Source organism: Micropterus salmoides, unplaced genomic scaffold, assembly GCF_014851395.1.
Source record: "Micropterus salmoides isolate LMB-PRFRI ecotype aquatic unplaced genomic scaffold, ASM1485139v1 Ms_hic_scaffold_2, whole genome shotgun sequence".
Taxonomy (NCBI): domain Eukaryota; kingdom Metazoa; phylum Chordata; class Actinopteri; order Centrarchiformes; family Centrarchidae; genus Micropterus; species Micropterus salmoides.
In genome coordinates this window covers 9,266,291-9,288,344 of record NW_024041150.1, presented here as the reverse complement: position 1 = coordinate 9,288,344, position 22,054 = coordinate 9,266,291, and the positions used below count along the sequence as shown (strand labels likewise).

At 40.4% G+C, this 22,054-nt stretch overlaps 3 protein-coding genes across 3 annotated transcripts; all 3 read left to right on the top strand.

Annotated features, from left to right (window-relative positions):
• The first annotated feature begins 3,687 nt into the window (after positions 1-3,687).
• Positions 3,688-8,001, top strand: LOC119911411 (putative uncharacterized protein DDB_G0283431). The gene is made up of 3 exons (XM_038730305.1): positions 3,688-3,787; positions 7,007-7,062; positions 7,446-8,001. Exons 2-3 carry the CDS (start codon positions 7,031-7,033, stop codon positions 7,807-7,809), a joined length of 396 nt encoding a protein of 131 aa, XP_038586233.1. The 5' UTR covers positions 3,688-3,787; positions 7,007-7,030; the 3' UTR covers positions 7,810-8,001.
• Positions 8,002-8,707: 706 nt separating this feature from the next.
• On the top strand, positions 8,708-11,153 carry LOC119911457 (ataxin-8; the record flags this gene model as incomplete). The annotated part of the gene is made up of 2 exons (XM_038730342.1): positions 8,708-8,713; positions 10,824-11,153. Coding segments are annotated over exons 1-2 (336 nt in total), but the record flags the coding sequence as incomplete, so codon positions are not given.
• Positions 11,154-11,280: 127 nt separating this feature from the next.
• Positions 11,281-15,549, top strand: LOC119911398 (interphotoreceptor matrix proteoglycan 2-like). Its single transcript, XM_038730292.1, has 7 exons — positions 11,281-11,692; positions 11,899-11,963; positions 12,127-12,305; positions 12,767-12,951; positions 14,427-14,491; positions 14,574-14,722; positions 14,824-15,549. The coding sequence occupies exons 3-7, from the start codon at positions 12,194-12,196 to the stop codon at positions 14,907-14,909; spliced, it is 597 nt and encodes a 198-aa protein (XP_038586220.1). The 5' UTR covers positions 11,281-11,692; positions 11,899-11,963; positions 12,127-12,193; the 3' UTR covers positions 14,910-15,549.
• Positions 15,550-22,054: the final 6,505 nt, after the last annotated feature.

The window sequence follows — 22,054 nt, the reverse complement described above, 5'->3', positions numbered from 1 at the left end:
ACCCTTACATTCTGTGTTTTCCAATAAATCTGTTTAAATCTGTTTAAATCTTGTGGTATTGCGGCTAACTTTTATAGTCCTGGTTTAAGAGGCTCACAGGTCATAGTTTGAACACTCAGCCCATCTCTTCCCTGCTTAGGGATGACTGCTATAACTGCTTCCTGCCAGGAGGGGGTACTGCAGCCTGTCTAGCAGTAGGGTGGTTAAAGATTCTTTAAATACCTTACATCATTCAGCTGTATAACCATCTGGCCCAGGGCTTTTAATTGGTTTTAAGTCCCGAAACAGCTCAGTCCAGTTCTGCAAGCAGGGACTCTGCTTGTCGTCATCATTTAATTATAGTTGAGTGTTTTTGTAATATGTTTTTAAAACTCTTGCTGATGTCATCCATGTCGTAATTTATCTCTTAGACTTTAGGGTCAAAAAAATCGTCCCACATAAGACGATTTGCAGGCATCTCGAGAGAATGGGGGGAGACCTCACCATTCTCATTTTCATCTTACACTATTTCCTACCTCATCTGTTTCTTTATCTTCCCATTTAGTATGGACGAGTTTAGTTCTCCAAGATGTGTTCCTCCTTTTTTAAGTCTAAAATTATTTCCATCTGAACTGGAGAGTGGTCTGAAATCCATTACTCCTATGTTGCATGATTTAACTGTGGGAAGATCCTTGTGTAACATCACAAAATAGTCTATCCAAGAAAAAAAAAGGTAAATCTTTTGTTGAGAGGTGGAATTCCCTCCAACAGCAATTAAATTTGGGTCCTACATTACACTGTTAATTTTCCTACTCTGAGAGCTGAACCCCTGTAGTCTAACTTGGGGTTCAATCTAACAAATCTCCTCCACAGTTCATAAAGCTTCAGAATTGCTATTATCCTTGAAGCTGAGAAGGACTCATTCTTTTAAACAAGCATGACCTGGTTCTGAGAGGTGGATATCTTGAAATAGAAGGATTCCAACCTTTTCCCTTTTTAAAATTTATTCAGTATTTTACTCCTCTTAATAGGACTGAGAATACTATTCACGTTGACTAATCTAACCTTTTTAATGATCCTGTAGAAGTTGTGGTGGCTTGACAACTCTGAGAAAGTCTTTCCTCTCCTGCTAGTGGAAGTGGGCCCTCCGTAGAAGTAAGCTTTGGTACATAGTAAATTTAACCCCCCCACTTAACCCCTATTTGCTCCATAAACGTGTGACCTCTGACATTTATAGCAATTATAAGTTGCTTTAGAAACAGTCAGGTCCATAAATATTGGGACGACACAATTCTAATCTTTTTGGCTCTAAACACCACCACAATTTGATTTGAAATTAAACGAACAAGATGTGCTTTAACCGCAGACTTTCAGCTTTAAGGAATTACAACATTCCACTTTTTTCCCTTAAAAAACTCTTTGGTTGCTTTCGCAGTATGCTTCAGATCATTGTCCATCTGCACTGTGAAGTGCCGTCCAATGAGTTCTGAAGTATTTGGCTGAATATGAGCAGATGATATTGCCCGAAACGCTTCAGATTTCATCCTGCTGCTTTTGTCAGCAGTCACATCATCATAAATACACAGAGAACCAGTTCCATTGGCAGCCATGCCCACATGCCCACGCCACGACACTACCACCACCATGCTTCACTGATGAGGTGGTATGCTTTGGATCATGAGCAGTTCCTTCCTTCTCTCATACTCTTCTCTTCCCATCACTCTGGTACAAGTTGATCTTTGTCTCATCTGTCCATAGGATGTTGTTCCAGAACTGTGAAGGCTTTTTTAGATGTCTAATCTGGCCTTCCTGTTTTTGTGGCTCACCAATGGTTTACATCTTGTGGTTAACCCTCTGTATTCACTCTGGTGAAGTCTTCTCTTGATTGTTGACTTTGACAAACATACACCTGCCTTGATCTGGCCAACTGTTTGAAGGGTGTTTTCGTCACCAGGGAAAGAATTCTTCGGACATCCACCACAGTTGTTTTCCGTGGTCTTCTGGTCTTTTGGTGTTGATGAGCTCACCGGTGCGTTCTTTCTTTTTAAGAATGTTCCAAACAGTTGATTTGGCCACACCTAATGTTTTTGCTGTCTCTCTGATGGGTTCGTTTTGATTTTTCAGCCTAATGATGGCTTGCTTCACTGATAGTGACAGCTCTTTGGATCTCATATTGAGAGTTGATAGCAACAGATTCCAAATGCAAATAGCACACTTGAAATGAACTCTAGACCTTTTATCTGCTCCTTGTAAATGGGATAATGAGGGAATAACACACACCTGGCCATGGAACAGCTAAGCAGCCAATTGTCCCGTTACTTTTGGTCCCTAAAAAAAGTGGGAGGCACATATACAAACTGTTGTAATTCCTTCAACTGATTTGGATGTAAATACCCTCAAATTAAAGCTGAAAGTCTGCAGTTAAAGCACATCTTATTCGTTTCATTTCAACTCCATTGTGGTGGTATAGAGCCAAAAGATTAGAATTGTGTCGATGTCCCAATATTTATGGACCTGACTGTAAGCGTCAGGTAAATGAGTAAATGTAATGTAAAGGTTAGGCCTACGTCTAAAGCTAGTAAGCAACCCTGGATAAATGACAGCATTCGCAGCCTAAAAAGGGAATGCAGGAAAGCAGAGCGCAGATGGAAAAAATCCAGTCTCCAAGTCCATTACCTCAGTCTGAAGGATTTATTAATTAACTACAATAACATGGTTAAGGATGCAAGAACACACTATTTTTCCGAACTCATTACTACACATAAACACAACCCCCGGTTTCTGTTTAAGACTGTGGATCAGCTGGTAAACCCAACCCCTCCTTGTGCCTCAGCTGGAAGTAATGATGACTGTGAATTGTTTTTATCTTATTTTACCAGTAAGGTGGTGTCAATCAGAGCCTCTATTACCCCCACGGCCTCTTACTCAGAGGTTCCTCATCAGCAACAAGAGAGTTTTAACCAGTTTAAGTTGGCTAATAGGGAGAATCTTCAATGAATGTGAATAAAATAAATATTCTTTCATTGCTTAATCAATTTATTCATTTTATGCAGTATATCCAGGTCAAGGTAATTATGCAATTAAACAATTACAGCTAGGGTAGGTAATGTTGGAGAAAGTAGTAAGAAAGAGCTAGTTTTTGAAAGTATCTACTGAAAAAAATCCCACCCCTCCTTAAGGCCTCCCTACAAAGCCATTCCCCCAAAGCATATTTAACACACAGTGAGTGCACTATTTCACAATTGTCCAGTATAATCGTGAAATAGGTGTTAAATACAATTCTCTGTGGTATTATAACATTCTTTTAAAGTCTTAAATTTAACTGGATGAACCCATAGAAACCCTGTAAAAGCACATGCGGCAAATAACAATTCTGTAAATTTTCCAAATTGAGATTAGAAGGAAAATACAGGTAGATATTTAATATTTATTAAATAAACTGATTTCCAACTGAATCATATCAATGTCATGGATTTGCACTTACTCAGAGGAATATAAGGAAATTTAATGCTTTGCTTTTGATATAATTTTTCCTACTCCATTACCACTACGCTAGAACTTGTTTCACTTGTTGTCATAACTTGTCACACTGGTGGAACTACTTTCAACATTCACATAGGTTGAATGAACCAACAACAAAAGAAGGGAGTATTACTTAGCTTTGTACGTCACTGAAGATTCGTCAGCTATGAGTCATGTCATTAGCCTTTATTCTGTTCAAATATATAAAGGCCTCAGTAGATTAGGACGGTCACATAAGGTGAAAGGTTTGCACTAAGACAATAAGATTTTCATCTTTTCATTTTGGGTAAGTACATTTTTAAGTGTGTACTTTTGTAAATGTATACATTGTGTGTGTGTGTGTTGGCAAGAAATGTTACTGCATTTAAAAAGCAAGACATTTTTTATTTTTAGATATATTTTTACCTCTTTTTCCACCCTTACTTTTGACAGCATTGTGAAAAAGCTTTGTTTTAGGTAAAAACCAGCATCCTATTATTAAATGCAGATAAAAGGATTATAACAATTTATAAATTGTATGAGTTCTTGTAGGCATCTATTTTTGTTTTTTCCCATGTTTTTTTATTTTTGCATTGGCTTAAGGAGACTCAGTGTTGTCAGAGGAAATACGCTTTTTCCCACTCTCTCCAACTGACTTGGAAATCTATAGTTTTATGGAATGTAGGTTTCATGAATGCATTGGACATCCATATTTTCTCAATTTTCATCTACTATATTATGATTATTATGATTATTGTATATTGTCATATTTATATATTAATGAAAACACTACTATATACTACAGAATTTTACAGGAGTAAAATTGCATTTTATCACAGCTGTTTAAAATATATATAGTTCGGCATACAGATTCTTTTGAGGGGAAGACGTACTGTATTATATGTCATTTGCATAAAATCCTTTGGCTTCAGATTTTCCATGTACCATGAGTTGTAAACTCTAAAATTGCTCCTATAATAATAATAATAATAATAATAATAATAATAATAATAATAATAATAATAATAATAATAATAATAATAATAATAATAATCCTTATTTGTAGAGCACTTTTCAAAAACAAGTTACAAAGTGCTTTAACAAGTGTAAAGAATAATACAAAAAAAGATAAGAGCATGAAAATTTAATATAAAATTAGTAAAAAACAATAAAATAAAAGGGATAAAATAAAGTCAAATAAGATCGGGAAAAGCTCTCCTATAAAAGTATGTTTTTAAGAAGGGACTTAAAAGAGTTCAATGACTCAGCCGACCTGGTTTCCTCGGGCAGGCTGTTCCAGAGCCTCGGGGCCCTGACAGCAAACGCTCTGTCCCCTTTAGTTTTCAGTCGAGACTCTGGAACAGACAACAGACCTCTGCCCGAGGATCTCAAGGTACGTGCTGGTGCATATGGGACTAAAAGGTCAGAAATATAACAAGGCGAGAGGCCATGAAGAGCTTTAAAAGTGATCAATAGAATTTTAAAGTCAATTCTAAAACATACTGGGAGCCAGTGTAATGAAGCTAAAATAGGAGTAATGTGGTCATATTTCTTTGTTCTGGTTAAAAGCCTGGCAGCTGAGTTCTGGACAGTCTGGAGTCGATCAATAGATTTTTGGGTTAAACAGGTGAAAAGGCTGTTGCAATAATCCAGGCGTGATGAGACGAAGGCGTGTAAAATGGTCTCGGTGTCCTTAAAAGTTAACATAGGTCGAATTTTTGCTATATTTCTAAGTTGATAAAAACATGATTGAACAAGCTTTGTGGTGTGCTGCTCGAAATTTAAATTACTATCAAACCAAACACCAAGGTTCTTTGCCACAGGCTTAATGTGATTTACTATGGAACCAGCAGATGGCAGTATTTGATTTGCCATCTGCTGAGACCCGATGACCAGGATTTCTGTTTTGTCTGAGTTTAGCTGGAGGAAATTACTTGACATCCATTTTTTAACTTCACAAAGGCAGTTGTTAAGTTAACTCAGCATTCCAGGGTCTGTGGATCTGACGGGCAAGTATATTTGTGTGTCATCAGCATAAATATGAAAAAAAATGCCATGTTTATGGATAATATGTCCAAGGGGAAGCAGATACAAGGAAAACAAAATGGGTCCTAAGACCGACCCCTGAGGCACACCATATTTAACTGGACAGAACAAAGAGACATAGTTGTTTACAGACACGCAAAACTTCCTATTTGACAGGTAGGATGAAAACCATTCTAGAGCAGTACCAGAGCCTCAGTCTGTCTAACATGATGTTGTGATCAATGGTGTCAAAAGCAGCGCTAAGGTCCAGGAGTACAAGGACTGAGCACATGCCTTCATCAGCAGACATTAAAAGGTCATTGGTGACTTTAAGCAGGGCAGTCTCAGTGCTGTGGTACTTCCTAAAACCAGACTGAAACTTTTCAAATATTTTGTTATTTTCCAGCACAGTGAGCAGCTGTTTGGACACAATTCTTTCTAGAATCTTTGCAATAAAAGGCAGTTTTGAAATTGGTCTAAAATTCTGTGGGAGGGAGGGATCTAAACCAGGTTTCTTTAAAAGTGGGTTCACGCAAGCCATTTTAAAATAATCAGGGACACAACCAGTAGATAGGGAGCTGTTGAAAACAGAGATCAAATGGGGGCCAACAGAATACATTACTTTCAGTAAAAATTTTGTAGGTATTACATCAAGTGGGCTGGAGGACACTCTCATTTGTGATACTGTTTTTAAAAGCTCTGACAAGTCGATTGGATAAAACTGGTTAAAACTCTCTTGTTGCTGGTGAGGAACCTCTGAGTAAGAGGCAGTGGGGGTAATAGAGGCTCTGATTGACACCACCTTATTGGTAAAATAAGATAAAAACAATTCACAGTCATGATTACGTCCAGCTGAGGCACAAGGAGGGGTTGGGTTTACCAGCTGATCCACAGTCTTAAACAGAAACCTGGGATTGTGTTTGTGTGTAGTAATGAGTTCAGAAAAATAGTGTGTTCTTGCATCCTTAACCAAGTTATTGTAGTTAATTAATAAATCCTTCAGACTGAGGTAATGGACTTGGAGACTGGATTTTTCCATCTGCGCTCTGCTTTCCTGCATTCCCTTTTTAGCCTGCGAATGCTGTCATTTACCCAGGGTTGCTTACTAGCTTTAGACGTAGGCCTAACCTTTAGAGGAGCAGTAATATTTAGTGACGACAAGCAGATATGATTGAAGTGATCGACCAGATTGTTGGTGTTGGAATCAGACAGGTGTTGGCTTTGGCTCTGAAAGAATGCGCAAAACTTTGAAACACTTTGTTCATTAAAGATGCGAGAACAATAATAATAATGCATTCAGCTTTTTAAATAAAATAAAAAAAATAATAAAAATACTATACCATGTCCTCCAACAAATTCTCTGTGCAATTTAAATTGCAATTGGAAAAAAGTACACAGAACAAAGAAATTAATTTTAATTGATTGAATCGAGTGGATGTTGTGCAAAAACATTCGACATGCTGCTTCTGTGAGTAATGTTCCGTATTGTTTAATTTTATAGATTCAAAGGAAGGATGGGTGTCACATGGATAATATCAATTTTGCTGATTCTAACAGGTAAGCTGATGTTTAAAAGATTATAGACCAAAAATATTAGAAAAGGTATAGAGAATGACACAAAGTTAAAGCTACATTTTCTCCTGTACCTCCACCAATATTTCTTATGCAAAGAAAGATAAAAGTATAGTATAATCCTTAGATCATGATCATTTATTAAAGACAAAAGGTAAGCATTTTTTGGTCATCATTTGAGTGAACTGCTAATGTAATATAAAGCAAAAGGTTTGTTGGTGGTAACCTACACTAATTGACCCTGTATACTAATGTAGCACAGCACCTTAAATATTTTGTACTTAAAGTTTAACATATATATTCTTGGTTAAAGAAAAAATATTCTTGGGTTACAAATTATTCTAACTTTTCCTGCTCCGCAACAACAGCGGCCACAACAACACCTGCTCAAACAACTACTACATTAACGACATCAGCAACAACACCTCCTCTGACAACATCATCTGCAACAGCAACATCTTCTCCGACTACACCAACAGCAGAAACAACATCTGCAACATCACCTACTGTGACAACGACATCTGCAGTTACAACACCAACAACAACGACAACGACAGCAACATCTGCAACAACACTTGCTCCGACAACATCATCTGCAACAACATCTGCTCCAACTACAACAACAGCAGTATCAACATCTGCAACAACATCTGCTCCAACTACAACAACAGCAGTATCAACATCTGCAACAACATCTGCTCCGACTACAACAGCAACAGCAGCCACATCTGAAACAACATCTGCTCCGACAACAACAGCAGCAGTAACCACATCTGAAACAGCATCTGCTCCGACAACAGCAGCAACAACATCTGCTCCGACAACAACAGCAGCAACCACATCTGCTCCAACAACAGCAGCAGCAACATCTGAAACATCAGGTCCGACAGCAGCAGCAGCAACATCTGAAACATCTGCTCCGACAACAACAGCAGCAACATCTGAAACATCTCCTCCGACAACAACAGCAGCAACCACATCTGCAACAACAACAACAGCAGCAACCACATCTGCAACAACAACAACAGCAGCAACCACATCTGCAACAACAACAACAGCAGCAACCACATCTGCAACAACAACAACAGCAGCAACCACATCTGCAACAACAACAACAGCAGCAACCACATCTGCAACAACAACAACAGCAGCAACCACATCTGCTCCGACAACGACAGCAGTAACCACATCTGCTCCGACAACATCTGCTCCGACGACGACAGCAGCAGCCACATCTGCAACAACAACATCTGCTCCGACGACGACAGCAGCAGCCACATCTGCAACAACAACATCTGCTCCGACGACGACAGCAGCAGCCACATCTGCAACAACTACTGCATCAACATCTGCAACAACTACAACAACAGCAGGAACAACATCTGCAACAACATCTGCTCTGACAACAATGACAGTGACAACAACACCTGCTGCAACAACTACTGCATCAACAACAGCATCTGCTCTTACAGCAGGAACAACAGCAGGAACATCTACAACAACAACATCTGCTCCGACAACGACAGTGGAGACATCGACATCTGCTCTAACAACGCCATCTGCAACAACATCTGCAACAACTTCAACAACAGCAGGAACAACATCTGCAACAACATCTGCTCTGACAACAATGACAGTGACAACAACACCTGCTGCAACAACTACTGCATCAACATCTGCAACAACTACAACAACAGCAGAAACATCTGCAACAACACTTGCTCCGACAACGTCATCTGCAACAACATCTGCTCCAACTACAACAATAGCAGCAACAACAGCATCTGCTCTTACAGCAGGAACAACAGCAGGAACAACATCTACAACAACAACATCTGCTCCGACAACGACAGTGGAGACAACACCTGCTTCAACAACTACTGCATCAACATCAGCAACAACTACAACAACAGCAGCAACAACATTTGCTCCGACACCAGCAACAACACCAGCAACAACACCTGCAACAACAGCAGCAACAACAGCAGCAACAACACCAGCAACAACAGCAGCAACAACAGCAGCAACAGCAGCAGCAACAACAGCTGCAACAACAGCAGCAACAACAGCTGCAACAACAGCAGCAGCAACAGCAACAACAGCAGCAGCAACAACAGCAGCAACAACAGCAGCAACAACAGCTGCAACAACAGCTGCAACAACAGCAGCAACAACAGCTGCAACAACAGCAGCAACAACACCAGCAACAACACCAGCAACAACACCAGCAACAACACCTGCAACAACAGCAGCAACAACACCTGCAACAACACCTGTAACAACAGCAGCAACAACACCTGTAACAACACCTGTAACAACAGCAGCAACAACAGCAGCAACAACACCAGCAACAACACCAGCAACAACAGCAGCAACAACAGCAGCAACAACAGCAGCAACAACAGCAGCAACAACACCAGCAACAACAGCTGCAACAACAGCAGCAACAACAGCTGCAACAACAGCTGCAACAACACCTGCAACAACACCTGCAACAACAGCAGCAACAACAGCAGCAACAACAGCAGCAACAACAGCAGCAACAACAGCAGCAACAACAGCTGCAACAACAGCAGCAACAACAGCAGCAACAACAGCTGCAACAACAGCAGCAACAACAGCAGCAACAACAGCAGCAACAACAGCAGCAACAACAGCTGCAACAACACCTGCAACAACAGCAGCAACAACACCTGCAACAACAGCAGCAACAACACCTGCAACAACACCTGCAACAACAGCAGCAACAACAGCTGCAACAACAGCTGCAACAACAGCAGCAACAACAGCTGCAACAACAGCAGCAACAACACCAGCAACAACACCAGCAACAACACCAGCAACAACACCTGCAACAACAGCAGCAACAACACCTGCAACAACACCTGCAGCAACAGCAGCAACAACACCTGTAACAACAGCAGCAACAACAGCAGCAACAACAGCAGCAACAACACCAGCAACAACACCAGCAACAACAGCAGCAACAACAGCAGCAACAACAGCAGCAACAACAGCAGCAACAACACCAGCAACAACAGCTGCAACAACAGCAGCAACAACAGCTGCAACAACAGCTGCAACAACACCTGCAACAACAGCAGCAACAACAGCAGCAACAACAGCAGCAACAACAGCAGCAACAACAGCAGCAACAACAGCTGCAACAACAGCTGCAACAACAGCAGCAACAACAGCAGCAACAACAGCAGCAACAACAGCAGCAACAACAGCTGCAACAACAGCAGCAACAACACCTGCAACAACACCTGCAACAACACCTGCAACAACAGCAGCAACAACAGCAGCAACAACAGCAGCAACAACACCTGCAACAACACCTGCAACAACAGCTGCAACAACAGCAGCAACAACAGCAGCAACAACAGCAGCAACAACACCAGCAACAACACCAGCAACAACACCAGCAACAACACCAGCAACAACACCTGCAACAACAGCTGCAACAGCAGCAACAACACCTGCAACAACAACAGCAGCAACAACACCTGCAACAACACCTGCAACAACAGCAGCAACAACACCTGCAACAACACCTGCAACAACAGCAGCAACAGCTGCAACAACAGCAGCAACAACAGCTGCAACAGCAGCAACAACAGCAGCAGCAACAACACCTGCAACAACAGCAGCAACAACACCAGCAACAACAGCAACAACAACAGCTGCAACAGCAGCTGCAACAACACCTGCAACAACAGCAGCAACAACACCTGCAACAACAGCAGCAACAACAGCTGCAACAGCAGCAACAACAGCTGCAACAGCAGCAGCAACAGCAGCAGCAACAGCAGCAACAACAGCGGCAACAGCAGCTGCAACAACAGTGGCAACAACACCTGCAACAACAGCAGCGGCAACAGCAGCAGCAACAGCAGCAACAGCAGCTGCAACAGCAGCTGCAACAACAGCAGCAACAACAGCAGCAACAGCAGCAGCAACAACAGCAGCAACAACAGCAGCAACAGCAGCAGCAACAACAGCAGCAACAACAGCTGCAACAGCAGCAGCAACAGCAGCAGCAACAACAGCTGCAACAGCAGCAACAACACCTGCAACAACAGCAGCAACAGCAGCAGCAACAGCAGCAGCAACAACAGCAGCAACAGCAGCAGCAACAGCAGCAGCAACAACACCTGCAACAGCAGCAACAACACCTGCAGCAACAGCAGCAACAACACCTGCAGCAACAGCAGCAACAACACCTGCAGCAACAGCAGCAACAACACCTGCAACAACTGCAACAACAGCTGCTCCAACTGCAACAACGACAAAAGCATCAACTACTGTGACAACATCAACAACAACATCTGCTCCTGCATCAACAACAGCAACAACAACACCTACTCCGACAACGACGACAGCAAGAACAACAACACCTACTCCGACAACGACGACAGCAAGAACAACAACAACACCTGCTCCGACAACAACAACAGCAACAACAACAACAACACCTGCTCCAACAACGACTTTGGCCGCTCCACCTGTTTATAACATCTCAGCAGATTTGCAAGGAGAACCTTTTTCAGCTAACCTCACTAACCCCAACAGCAGTCAATATAAAGATCTTGAACAACGAGTTGTTATCACGGTAGGTCACTTTTCAAATTCAACACATTATTCAGTGGCTGTGTCATTGTTCTCAATGAACGATTAGATATAATCTTTTAGCTGAAGTTGCACATTTGTTAAGATGGAAATTATTTTCAGTTAAATGTTCATTTCTGTTCAGTTTAACTTTAACAAAATTGTGCTCGAAAATTACTCCAGGGTTTCAATGTTGGTTTCTTTTTGCAGTGCAATATTATATACAAAGCAAGATATCGTAATCTGTTTGACCGCTGCATTGTGACGGGCTTCAGGTAAAAACATTTTTCAGTGGTTCACTGACTTTGCTTTATATGCAGATTTATGGTTTTAAAGAACGTTTTTTCTAATGTTGACAGTGTCATGTTTAAATCACCCATAACACAGAACAACAGAATCATCTCATATCAGTATTTGACATTTACTTTTATGATACAGGATTGCCCAACCTCGAGCCGACGGAACTCAAGTGGAACTGCAAGTTGTGTTCAATTCAACAACTCCCATGGCAGACCTCCCACAGAACAGTGCCGTTGCTCAAACCTTAGTAGAAGCTGTGAATAATACCAACAATAGCTTCAATGTGAGCATAAATCCCAACACAGTCCTCGCAGTAGGTAAGTAAACACAACACATTGTTTTGCTCTAATCAGTATGTTTACAAATACAAAATACCATGTGCTGCTCATGCTGTTTTTAAGTAAGTCATTAAAACATTATGCTGCTTAACAAGAAATGTAGGTATAGACGAGATTCATTAGCAATGAATGAATGAAACAATGTTTAATGTTGTACTAATCAATCCATCCAATCAACTGTGTGGCAGAATGACCTTTTTTTTAAGCCATGTATTCAGCCACAATGCTTGTTATGCAAATAACTAATATTTTTGACATTAGCAACTTCAGAACTAGACAAGCTGCTAAAAAGTCTGTAGTTCCTACTTTTTCTGTGCCTTTTATGATAGTCCTTAGTGAAACTGGCACCAAAGTCAGTTTGATATCAAACAAAGATAAATGCATCATTTTGGTTTGAACATGAATACTTATTTACATACTCTATTTAAAATGTTTTACAGCGGGTCCAGTTCCGTCTACAACTACTGTGCCTACAGCTGCTGCACCTACAACTACTGCATCTACAACTGTAGCACTCATTACATCAAGGGTGACTTTCAGATCTGTTCAAAGCACCTTTACAAGTGACTTGAACAATCCATCATCTGCAGCTTTTATAGTTCGAGCTTCTATGATAAAGACAAAGGTAAGTCTTCCTCAAAGAATAAAATCTTCTGGTACCACTACTGAACTATTTTATCAGAGACACTTTATAATACAGCCACTGTCTATTATTACGGCCCGAGCACCAAACGTGCTTAAATAATTTTGCACACATCAAAAGTGGCAAAAATGTACAGTGTTTCCAGGAGGTCAGAGAATGTGTCATGGCTGTCAACAAATGTGACATGTGTAGAAGCTTATCAATCATTTATTTTCCTACATGTGATTGGCAGAGAGCTATGGGGTGCGGTTGTTGTTGTTCCTGCTGGCACAGGATCATGTGTTAGCCTTGGGACAGAGAGGGTGAAGAGGAGATGTAGCTGGCTGTTGAGCCAGGTTTGTTTCTTCAGTGTAGGCTGCGGCTCACAGTTGCCTGTTTTTTTGCAGCATTAATTAGTACTGAGCAAAACCGTCTGTCGTCTCGTAGCCTTTCATTAGGGGACGCTACAATTTGGTACTGCAGTAAATGGAGGCAACGCTTCTCACATCAGTTTCGGAGCACCATTTGACACATTTAAGTGGCACCCAAATGAGGTTACAAAGATTGCGTTGTAATTCAGCCTGGTAGGTACCGGTCGTATAGGAACCAGTTCCATATTGGCACGGTGTTTCGATACCCAACCCTGCTCGTGAATAGGAGTATGGAAATGGCTCCATAGTGCCCCCTAAAATACTTCAAGTAGTAGTGTCCAAAAGCATGTAGAATTCGGTTTAGGTTTCACTTGCTAACATAGCAGCATAACACAGTGCAGCAACAGGGTCATGGTATGTCAAACCAATGCACTCAATTTTATTATTTATATAATCATGCATGTTCTGTGAGACTTCTTGTAGTTTCTACAATTTGTACAATTTCTTTCAGAAACGTTGCAATGATCAGAATACAAAATCTTTCAAGAGTTTAAATTGTCTTGTGTGTTTTGTAATTTTGGTGGTTAAAGTGTATCAGAGCATGTTTATTGCCAGTAGGTTTAATAAAACGCCAATGATGGTGTGATTTCATATCATTACATTTTCAAAGAGTGTCTTACCAGCCAGTCTCAGCCTTTGTTGTGTCAGTGAAACAGGTTTGTTCAGAAAGAGAGAACAGGGAGCAGCGCATTATTCCCTTTGGCAATGAGATTGTTATTTAAAGGATTAGGTATGGCTGTTGGAAACTGACAGACAGTATTAGAGATTTGTTGTTCTTAATGACCTTAGATTCAGCACTGTAAATAAACTCTAAACTACCCTAAAATATTTCAACGAATGAGCCCCCAATTTGTTTGACCTAGACGTACGAAATATTAGTGGCACATGTATCATCACAAGACACACATAAATGCCTTTTGGCTCCATACTCTAAACCCAAAAGGAAGTCGGCCATTTTAAATTTAAAGTGAAATTTTAGGCCATTTTTAGTGAGGCAAACATGAAAGTGAAAAGTGTTTAAGTACAATTTGTTTTCTGTTTCTGCAGCTTGAACCTGTGTTCCAAAGGGCTTTCCCTTCCTCCTTCAACTCCTTGGACGTGGTGTCATTCAGGTAATTTCTTAGGTGTTACAATTTAAGAGGAGTGGCCTAAGTCTGATATTTTAAAAAATACTTTACATTTCTTATTCTGCAGAAATGGCTCAATCATCAACGAAATGAATGTTCGCTTTGCAAGCACATTTGTTCCTAATAACACTCAGATTGCAAGTGTTTTGATCAGTGCTGCTTCAACCGTCACCGGCTTTGACATTGAAGGCAGCTCAATCAACGTGAATGGCACACGTAAGCTATATTGTGTGCTTCTTCCAAATTTAAAAAAACTCTCAAATTTCAAAAACAGTTTATTAAACTAATGTGTTGTTTCATTTTCTCCTCATATACAGCATCAAGTGGAGTAAGCCACAAGATCAGTTTCATTACCGCATCCTGCCTGGTACTGTTGTCATGGATTCTGTCAAGTCAGCGATAGCATCAGTATTAATTTCTATTTGAATTGCCATCAGAACATGACTGCCATTACTGGTATGAAAAAGGACTTTGTCGACAGTAAAAATCCAACGTTTATGATTGTCTTCGGTCTTGTAGATCATTAGAGTATAAGCTAAACAAAACTTTCTTTCTCTAAATCACTGCAATGTCACTAAATAATGTCACTATTTTACTATTTCTGTAAATTGTAATGTCAGTTTGTCTTGCTTTTCTGAGCACTGTGTTATTAACTTTGTGTCAGCTACTAAAAGAGGGACTTTGTTGCTTGTAAAAGTCTAAGAACATGCAAATTGAGAAATCTGAATGTTAGATTTCAAACTGGACTGTTTATCAAGGTTTTAAATTTTATAAGCAAACATTATTAAAAATTTTGTTTTACTTTAATGTAAAATGTCTGTAGTTTCCAATAGCATGTATAATTCAGTTTAGGTTTCACTTGCTAACATAGCAGCATAACACAGTGCAGCAACAGGGTCATGGTATGTCAAACCAATGCACTCAATTTTATTATTTATATAATCATGCATGTTCTGTGAGACTTCTTGTAGTTTCTACAATTTGTAAAATTTCTTTCAGAAACGTTGCAATGATCAGAATACAAAATCTTTCAAGAGTTTAAATTGTCTTGTGTGTTTTGTAATTTTGGTGGTTAAAGTGTATCAGGGCATGTTTATTGCCAGTAGGTTTAATAAAACGCCAATGATGGTGTGATTTCATATCTTTAAATTTTCGAAGAGTGTCTTACCAGCCAGTCTCAGCCTTTGTTGTGTCAGTGAAACAGGTTTGTTCAGAAAGAGAGAACAGGGAGCAGCGCATTATTCCCCTTTGGCAATGAGATTGTTATTTAAAGGATTAGGTATGGCTGTTGAATACTGCCAGAGAAGTATTAGATATGTGTTGTTCTTAATGACCTTAGATTCAGCACTGTAAATAAACTCCAAACAGCAAATCACAGGGCAAAAAGGCAGTCGAGGTACAAACAAAAATTATCACTAGGAAATACAAAGAACAGAATGCTGGAACGCTTACAGTCAAAACTAACTAGGACAGACAAAAGGGAACTAGTGAGGAAGGGATAACCTAGGCTGCATGTCTTTGGACAGTGGGAGCAAACCAAAGCACCTGAAGAGAACCCACACAGACATGGGAAGAACATGCTAACTCCACACAGAATGGACGGGGTAACCAGGATTTGAACCCGTGACCTTCTTGCTGTGAGGCAACAGCACTATCCACCTGACCCCTCTCTCTTCATCAATAACTTAAAGTAAGAGAACAAAAACTATGGGCTAGTATTATGGTGGGCATCATCTTCAGTCCTTACAAACTGTCCATCAACAGTGCTTACATCTCCCCAAGAATAGTAAAAATATACTAAACTGTGACTTATCATTCTACCTACCAAACAGCCTTAGGAAATCCAAAATACATTTTTGTTTTGTTAAACTGCTACTACTGCTGGGGAAAAAGAGACATATCCTTGAAACCAATATCATTCAAAACACCAGTCAAATGTGTCATGTCACAGAATTGTGTTAAAGCAACGATGTCAAGTAAGTCAGTGTAACATCAAGATAAAGCATAGCATTGTAGTAGCACAAGCAGATTTGAGTCATCACGTTATTAAGCAATATCTACCTAGAATAAGATAAAATAACCTTTTTTGTCATTGCACAGACAGAAAGTGTCACAACTTAAGGTGTTTTCTGGTGTGGATGCCATGAATGATCTTTTTTGTTCTGGAGAGGCAACAAAAGCTGGTGATATCATCTAGGGAGGGTAGAGGGCAGTCAGTTGTCTTTTCAACTGACCTTATAACCCTCTGCAGTTTTCCTTTTGCTATGCTGTACAGCCAACATCTTTATAATATTAATCTTTATTTTTAGAGCACTTTTAAAAAACTTGGTACAAAGTGCTTGCTCAAGAGCAAAGACAATAAAATACATCAAACAAACAAATGTAAATGCCTTTCTAGCCTTTGAGACCACTCAAAGCGCTTTTATACTACATCAAATTTACCCATTCATACACTGTGCCTAAGTGCTCAAATGTAAACTAACATTCACACATATTCATACACCAATGGAAAAGCCATCGGGGGCAATTTGAGGTTCAGTATCATTTTGCAGAGAATAGTGAACACACTGGTGCAGATGTAACTGGGTACTACATTGGTTTCGGGTTTTTAACATCTGCTTACACACAAATCTAACATGTCACATGATTTTTGAAACCTCCCATTCCACACCAAATCTTCAAAACCATAAGCTATTTCTCAGCCTTTCACTCCGTTTGCAATTGCAAAAAACGCTTTTTTCAAAACACTTAAAACAATTCTCTATCCAAGACACAAAAATTTAACAGGAAGTGACTTTCTTTCCTGTTCCAAACACAACCAACCAAATGCTGCACTTTCTCACCAGGTCACACACCCACTCCTCACATGTGCAAACACCCCATAGGAAAGCAAAATCCAAGATGAGATGTCATAGTTGTTTCCTTCTTTTCTCCTAGACACAAATGAGCTGCTTATAATACCAAGTTGAGACCAAAGGCCTTTTCTCCCATTTCTCAAATTCATCTCAGGAGAAACAACCATATAAAACCTAATTTATGTCTGACTCTGATCAAAACAAGAGATCTCTAACTAATCTTCAATAAGTCTAATTTATGTCTCCTGAACATTTGACCATGAGATCAGAGAAAGAGCTCAAAGAAAACTCAGCTATAACTTCTGGGATTTCACGATTCTTCTCAAATATGTCTCAGTTTTCTCATATTGGCCTCAGGAGCAAAAACTCATCTCTGTCTTACTCTGATCAAAAGATGAGATCTCTACAGTATCTTAAATAAGTGTAATTTACGTCTCCAGAATGTGGATCAGAAAAAAAGCTCCAAGATATATTTTAGTGACCCCACTTAGGGGTTATTTTACTTTAGTACTTTACTTACGTCAAATGTTGAGGTTGAGTATTTTCTTTTTATGGGGGTTTGTACTTTTACTCCCCTTTATTTCCAATCCTTATTGTATTTATTGTTAATTATCTGTTACAAGTTACTGAGAATAATAAAATACATTTGACATTGAAAATAATGCACTTTCAAATTTCATGTTTTCCAGTTTGTTATGGTAGTCACAGCCAGAATAACTAGAAAACCCAATACTTTGACATGACGTTCAGTCATTAATTCATTAAGGACCGAATGCACGCAAGAACTGAGATACAACATGTATCTGTCATACAGAATAAGCACTTTTACTTTTGCAACTTAAGTACATTCACTATGGAATACTTTAATACCTTTTACTTGAGAATTTTGATGACTTTAATTGTGGATATGATGTTTCTCCTGGTGGCACGGTGGTGCAGAGGTTAGCACTGTTGCCTCATAGCAAGAAGGTAGTGGGTTCAAACCCCAGTTGTACTGGCCTTTTTGTGTGGAGTTTGCATGTTCTCCCCGTGTCTGTGTGGGTTCTCTTCGGGTGCTCCGGCTTCCTCCCACCATCCAAAAACATGCGTCCTAGGTTGATTGGTCCTTGGGTGTGAGTGTGGACATGAGTGGTTGTTTGTTTATGTGATGGACTGGTGACCTGTTCAGGGTGTACCCCGCCTTTCGCCCGATGTCAGCTGGGATTGGCTCCAGCCCCCCGCGACCCTGTGCGCAGGATAAGCGGTTGACAATGGATGGTATTTCTCCTTTTTTAAGTAAAGAAAAATTGTACTCTATTTAAAGACAATCAGTCCTTCATTGTTAATTTTAGCTGGATGGCGCAGCGGCAGTGTGGTTGCCCTTTGAACAGCAGAAGCGGGGTTCAAATGCAATTCAGGGCAAGCCTCAAGAACAGTTGTCCAAGCACAGACAGTAATGTAACAAACAGCTCCCAACTGCTTTTTAGGAGCAATAAGCAAGACATTAATGAACTCAAAAGACACAATGATGAGATCTCATCTGTTACTTCCATTTATCCTATTGTAATCTCAATTCAGTATCCATTTGTCTTACCTAAATCTCAAAACCTCAATCTCACTTCATCTCATCCTTTTCTCCTAAGGGGTTTTAGGAGCAACAATTCAGATTGGAGTGATCTCAAAAAGATACACTATTGAGATCTTAGTGTTTTCTCAAGAGTTAAAGAAAAGACTATTCTGAGAAAAAGATTTTTCCTCTGGGACTAATTGCTTAACTGATCACTTACCATTCACTGGTCAAAAGGTCAGATTACCTGTTTTGAACATTGGATGCCAACAATGTACAGAGAGCAAGGGGAGCAGGAGGGAGAGGCAAGGGATGACAACGAGTTCAAGGAGGAAGAGTTGGAAGAACAGGACGAGGTCAAAGAAGAGAAGGAAGGAAGCTATCTCTGATGAGATCAGGGCTACACTTATTGACCATGTGATTAACCACCGGTTGACAATGAGAGAAGCTCGACTGAGAGTCCTGCCCAACTTGAGTCGCTTTACAGTGGTGTCCATAATTCAAACCTTCAGAAATGAGAACAGGTTGCAACTATCTAATAACTATTTCAACATTACAGTATTGTACTGTATAATATGTATTACTGCATAGTATTGTGTAACAACCAGAACTAATTAAATAACCTACCGATAATACAAATAAGTATATAAGAATAAACATACAGGCCAGCGTCTCAGAAGTCTAGGTCGCTCTGGAGAAATGGCTATCAAGCAGCACAAAGGTGAAACAAGACACGGACTCACTGGTCATGTTTCAACAGGTATTTATTCTCTCATCTTATAGTGCAATTATTTTTAAACATAGCCCCCTGCTAACACATACCTTTGCAGGATAGCTGCATCACCCTGGGTGTACTATAAACACAATACAATGACTAAACAGCTGCTAACCAGCTTAACAGTATCAGGCCTTAATCCTACAACAACCATGCTACAATTAGCAATTATCAAATATTTCAGACTGAAACCAGCACAGCTGCTAACAGTGCTAACAGGGGCTAGCACAGACAACAAGGTTACATCGATAATGCTAATGCAAATGGTTAGCGCTTACTGTTGCTAACACTAGTATCTAGTCACAGCTTTACATTATTTCACTTCATTATTATTCAGTCTCACGTCGAGTCTCAAGTCACTGTGCGCAACTTAAGTTGCCCTCGAGTCTGAGTCTGTGATGGAAATTTGATATTTTACTGTGTTTACTGTTTCACCCTGCATGCTTCATCAGAATAGACCAGTGTTTCACTGTGTGGTATTTGATTATTTTATTATGTTACAGCTAGGTGAAGGTTCCCATGGGAAAGATGCTTGTTAGAGAGTTTTCTTATCAGACTGTCCTTAATAGGCCTTCATCTCAGGACAGCTGGTCCCTACTCCCTTCCTCCCTTGGATAGCTGCGTAATACCCTTACAGTATAAAGTCACCTGCTTCTTCACTGGCTCTTGGTCTTACACTCTGCAGACTGTTTTGCACTCTGTATGTTTGTCTGACCCTTTGCAAAGAGTAAAACCCTTAAAAGATGTCTGGGTTGGACTCTTTATTTCAGAAGACTCACTAAAGGACAAATTTCCATTACAAGTCTCTAACTCAAGTCCCCATCTCTGTTGTGTCCTTATTTCAATGCATTTCCCTGTGCATTTGTTTTTTTTTTCTCCGGTTTATACAGCAAATACTGAACTTCCTGTAAATGGTTTGAAAGTCCGAACCATCCAAAAAATGCTTTCACACCAGAAACGAACCGATCCATGGTTCAGTTTCATCCGGACAGGCAAGTTAACCTCTGATGAGTTGCTTGCAGCTTCAGCACTAGCTGCTGCATCCGTGTCTACTGGGAATCCAGCCAGACGGTCAACAGCTGTGGTCTGAGGGGTTTGTTCAGTTCTGCAGGGATGCCAGTTGTTTTCCACACATGCAAAGTTAGGGTTCCAGTACTCATGAACATCATCATGGGACTCATATTGGTCTCGATTTCCATCTGCATCTTTTTCAGTAGGATTCAAGCGAGCACTCAGATGCGTCCTGGGGCGTGGGACTGACTCAGGTGAGGTTGGATGGTCCTCTGTTGCAGGGAGAAATCCACAGGGCAGCAAAAAAAATCTCTGTGTAAAGTCCTTAGGGCTCCACCTTGGTTCTCAGGTGTCACGGTGTAAACTGGGAGATCACCAGCATGTCCCAGTTATCAGCGAGTTTGCATTTTCCATGGAGGCGAACACCTCTTACCAACACACAGTCACCAACTTCAAGTGAAGACTCTGTAATGCGTCGGTCAAATGTGGCTTTGTTTCTTGCAGCGATTTTAGCAACATTGATGGATGCCAGCTTATAGCTACCCTCCAAATGAGATTTCAAGTTTCATACATATTCTGAGTGAGACATTTGGGGACAATCTCTGAGTGGGACAAAACTCATATGTGCTGTATTCAGTGATGTAATTTTTTGTGCAAATGTAGGCATGCACCAATGGGTGTACAAAGTCATGCCAATGCACTTTGTCTTCATCTTTCAAGGTTCCCAGCATACTCAAAAGCGTCCGATTGAAGCTTTCAACAGGATTCCTCTGGGATGGTATGGTGTTGTCCCGACTTTCCGCATTCCCACCAATTCGCACAGTTCTTTGATAGTCTTGGACTCGAAGTAAGGTCCCTGATCATTGTGTAGGCGCTCTGGGAAACCATAATGGATGATGAGACACTTGGCGAGAGTTTGAGCTTTCTGATTGGGGGTGGGTATTGCCACTGCATATTTAGTGTAGTGATCTGTAATCACTAAGACATTGGTTGTGTTGCTTCTGTCTGGCTCAATTGAAAGGAAGTCCATGCAGAGCAACTATAACGATGGGTAACTTGGATGTTGACAAGCGGTGCAGCCTTTTGAGGCGGGGCTTTCCTCCGTATACAGCGGTCACATGTCTTTATTCGCTTCCACTTCAGCTGCCATCTTAGGCCAGTAAAACCTAGATCGTAGGAGATCTGTGGTTCGCTCTATCCCAAGGGACCCATGCATCATGTACTTTTATGGCCATAGCCCTCAGCTCTTTGGTAGCACCAATTTCACACCATAGTACAAAAAAATTAAGAACATCTTTAAAGAAAAAAAATACGCCAGAGGAAGGAAAACGTCCTTTTAAGAGGCAGAAACCTCGAGCAGA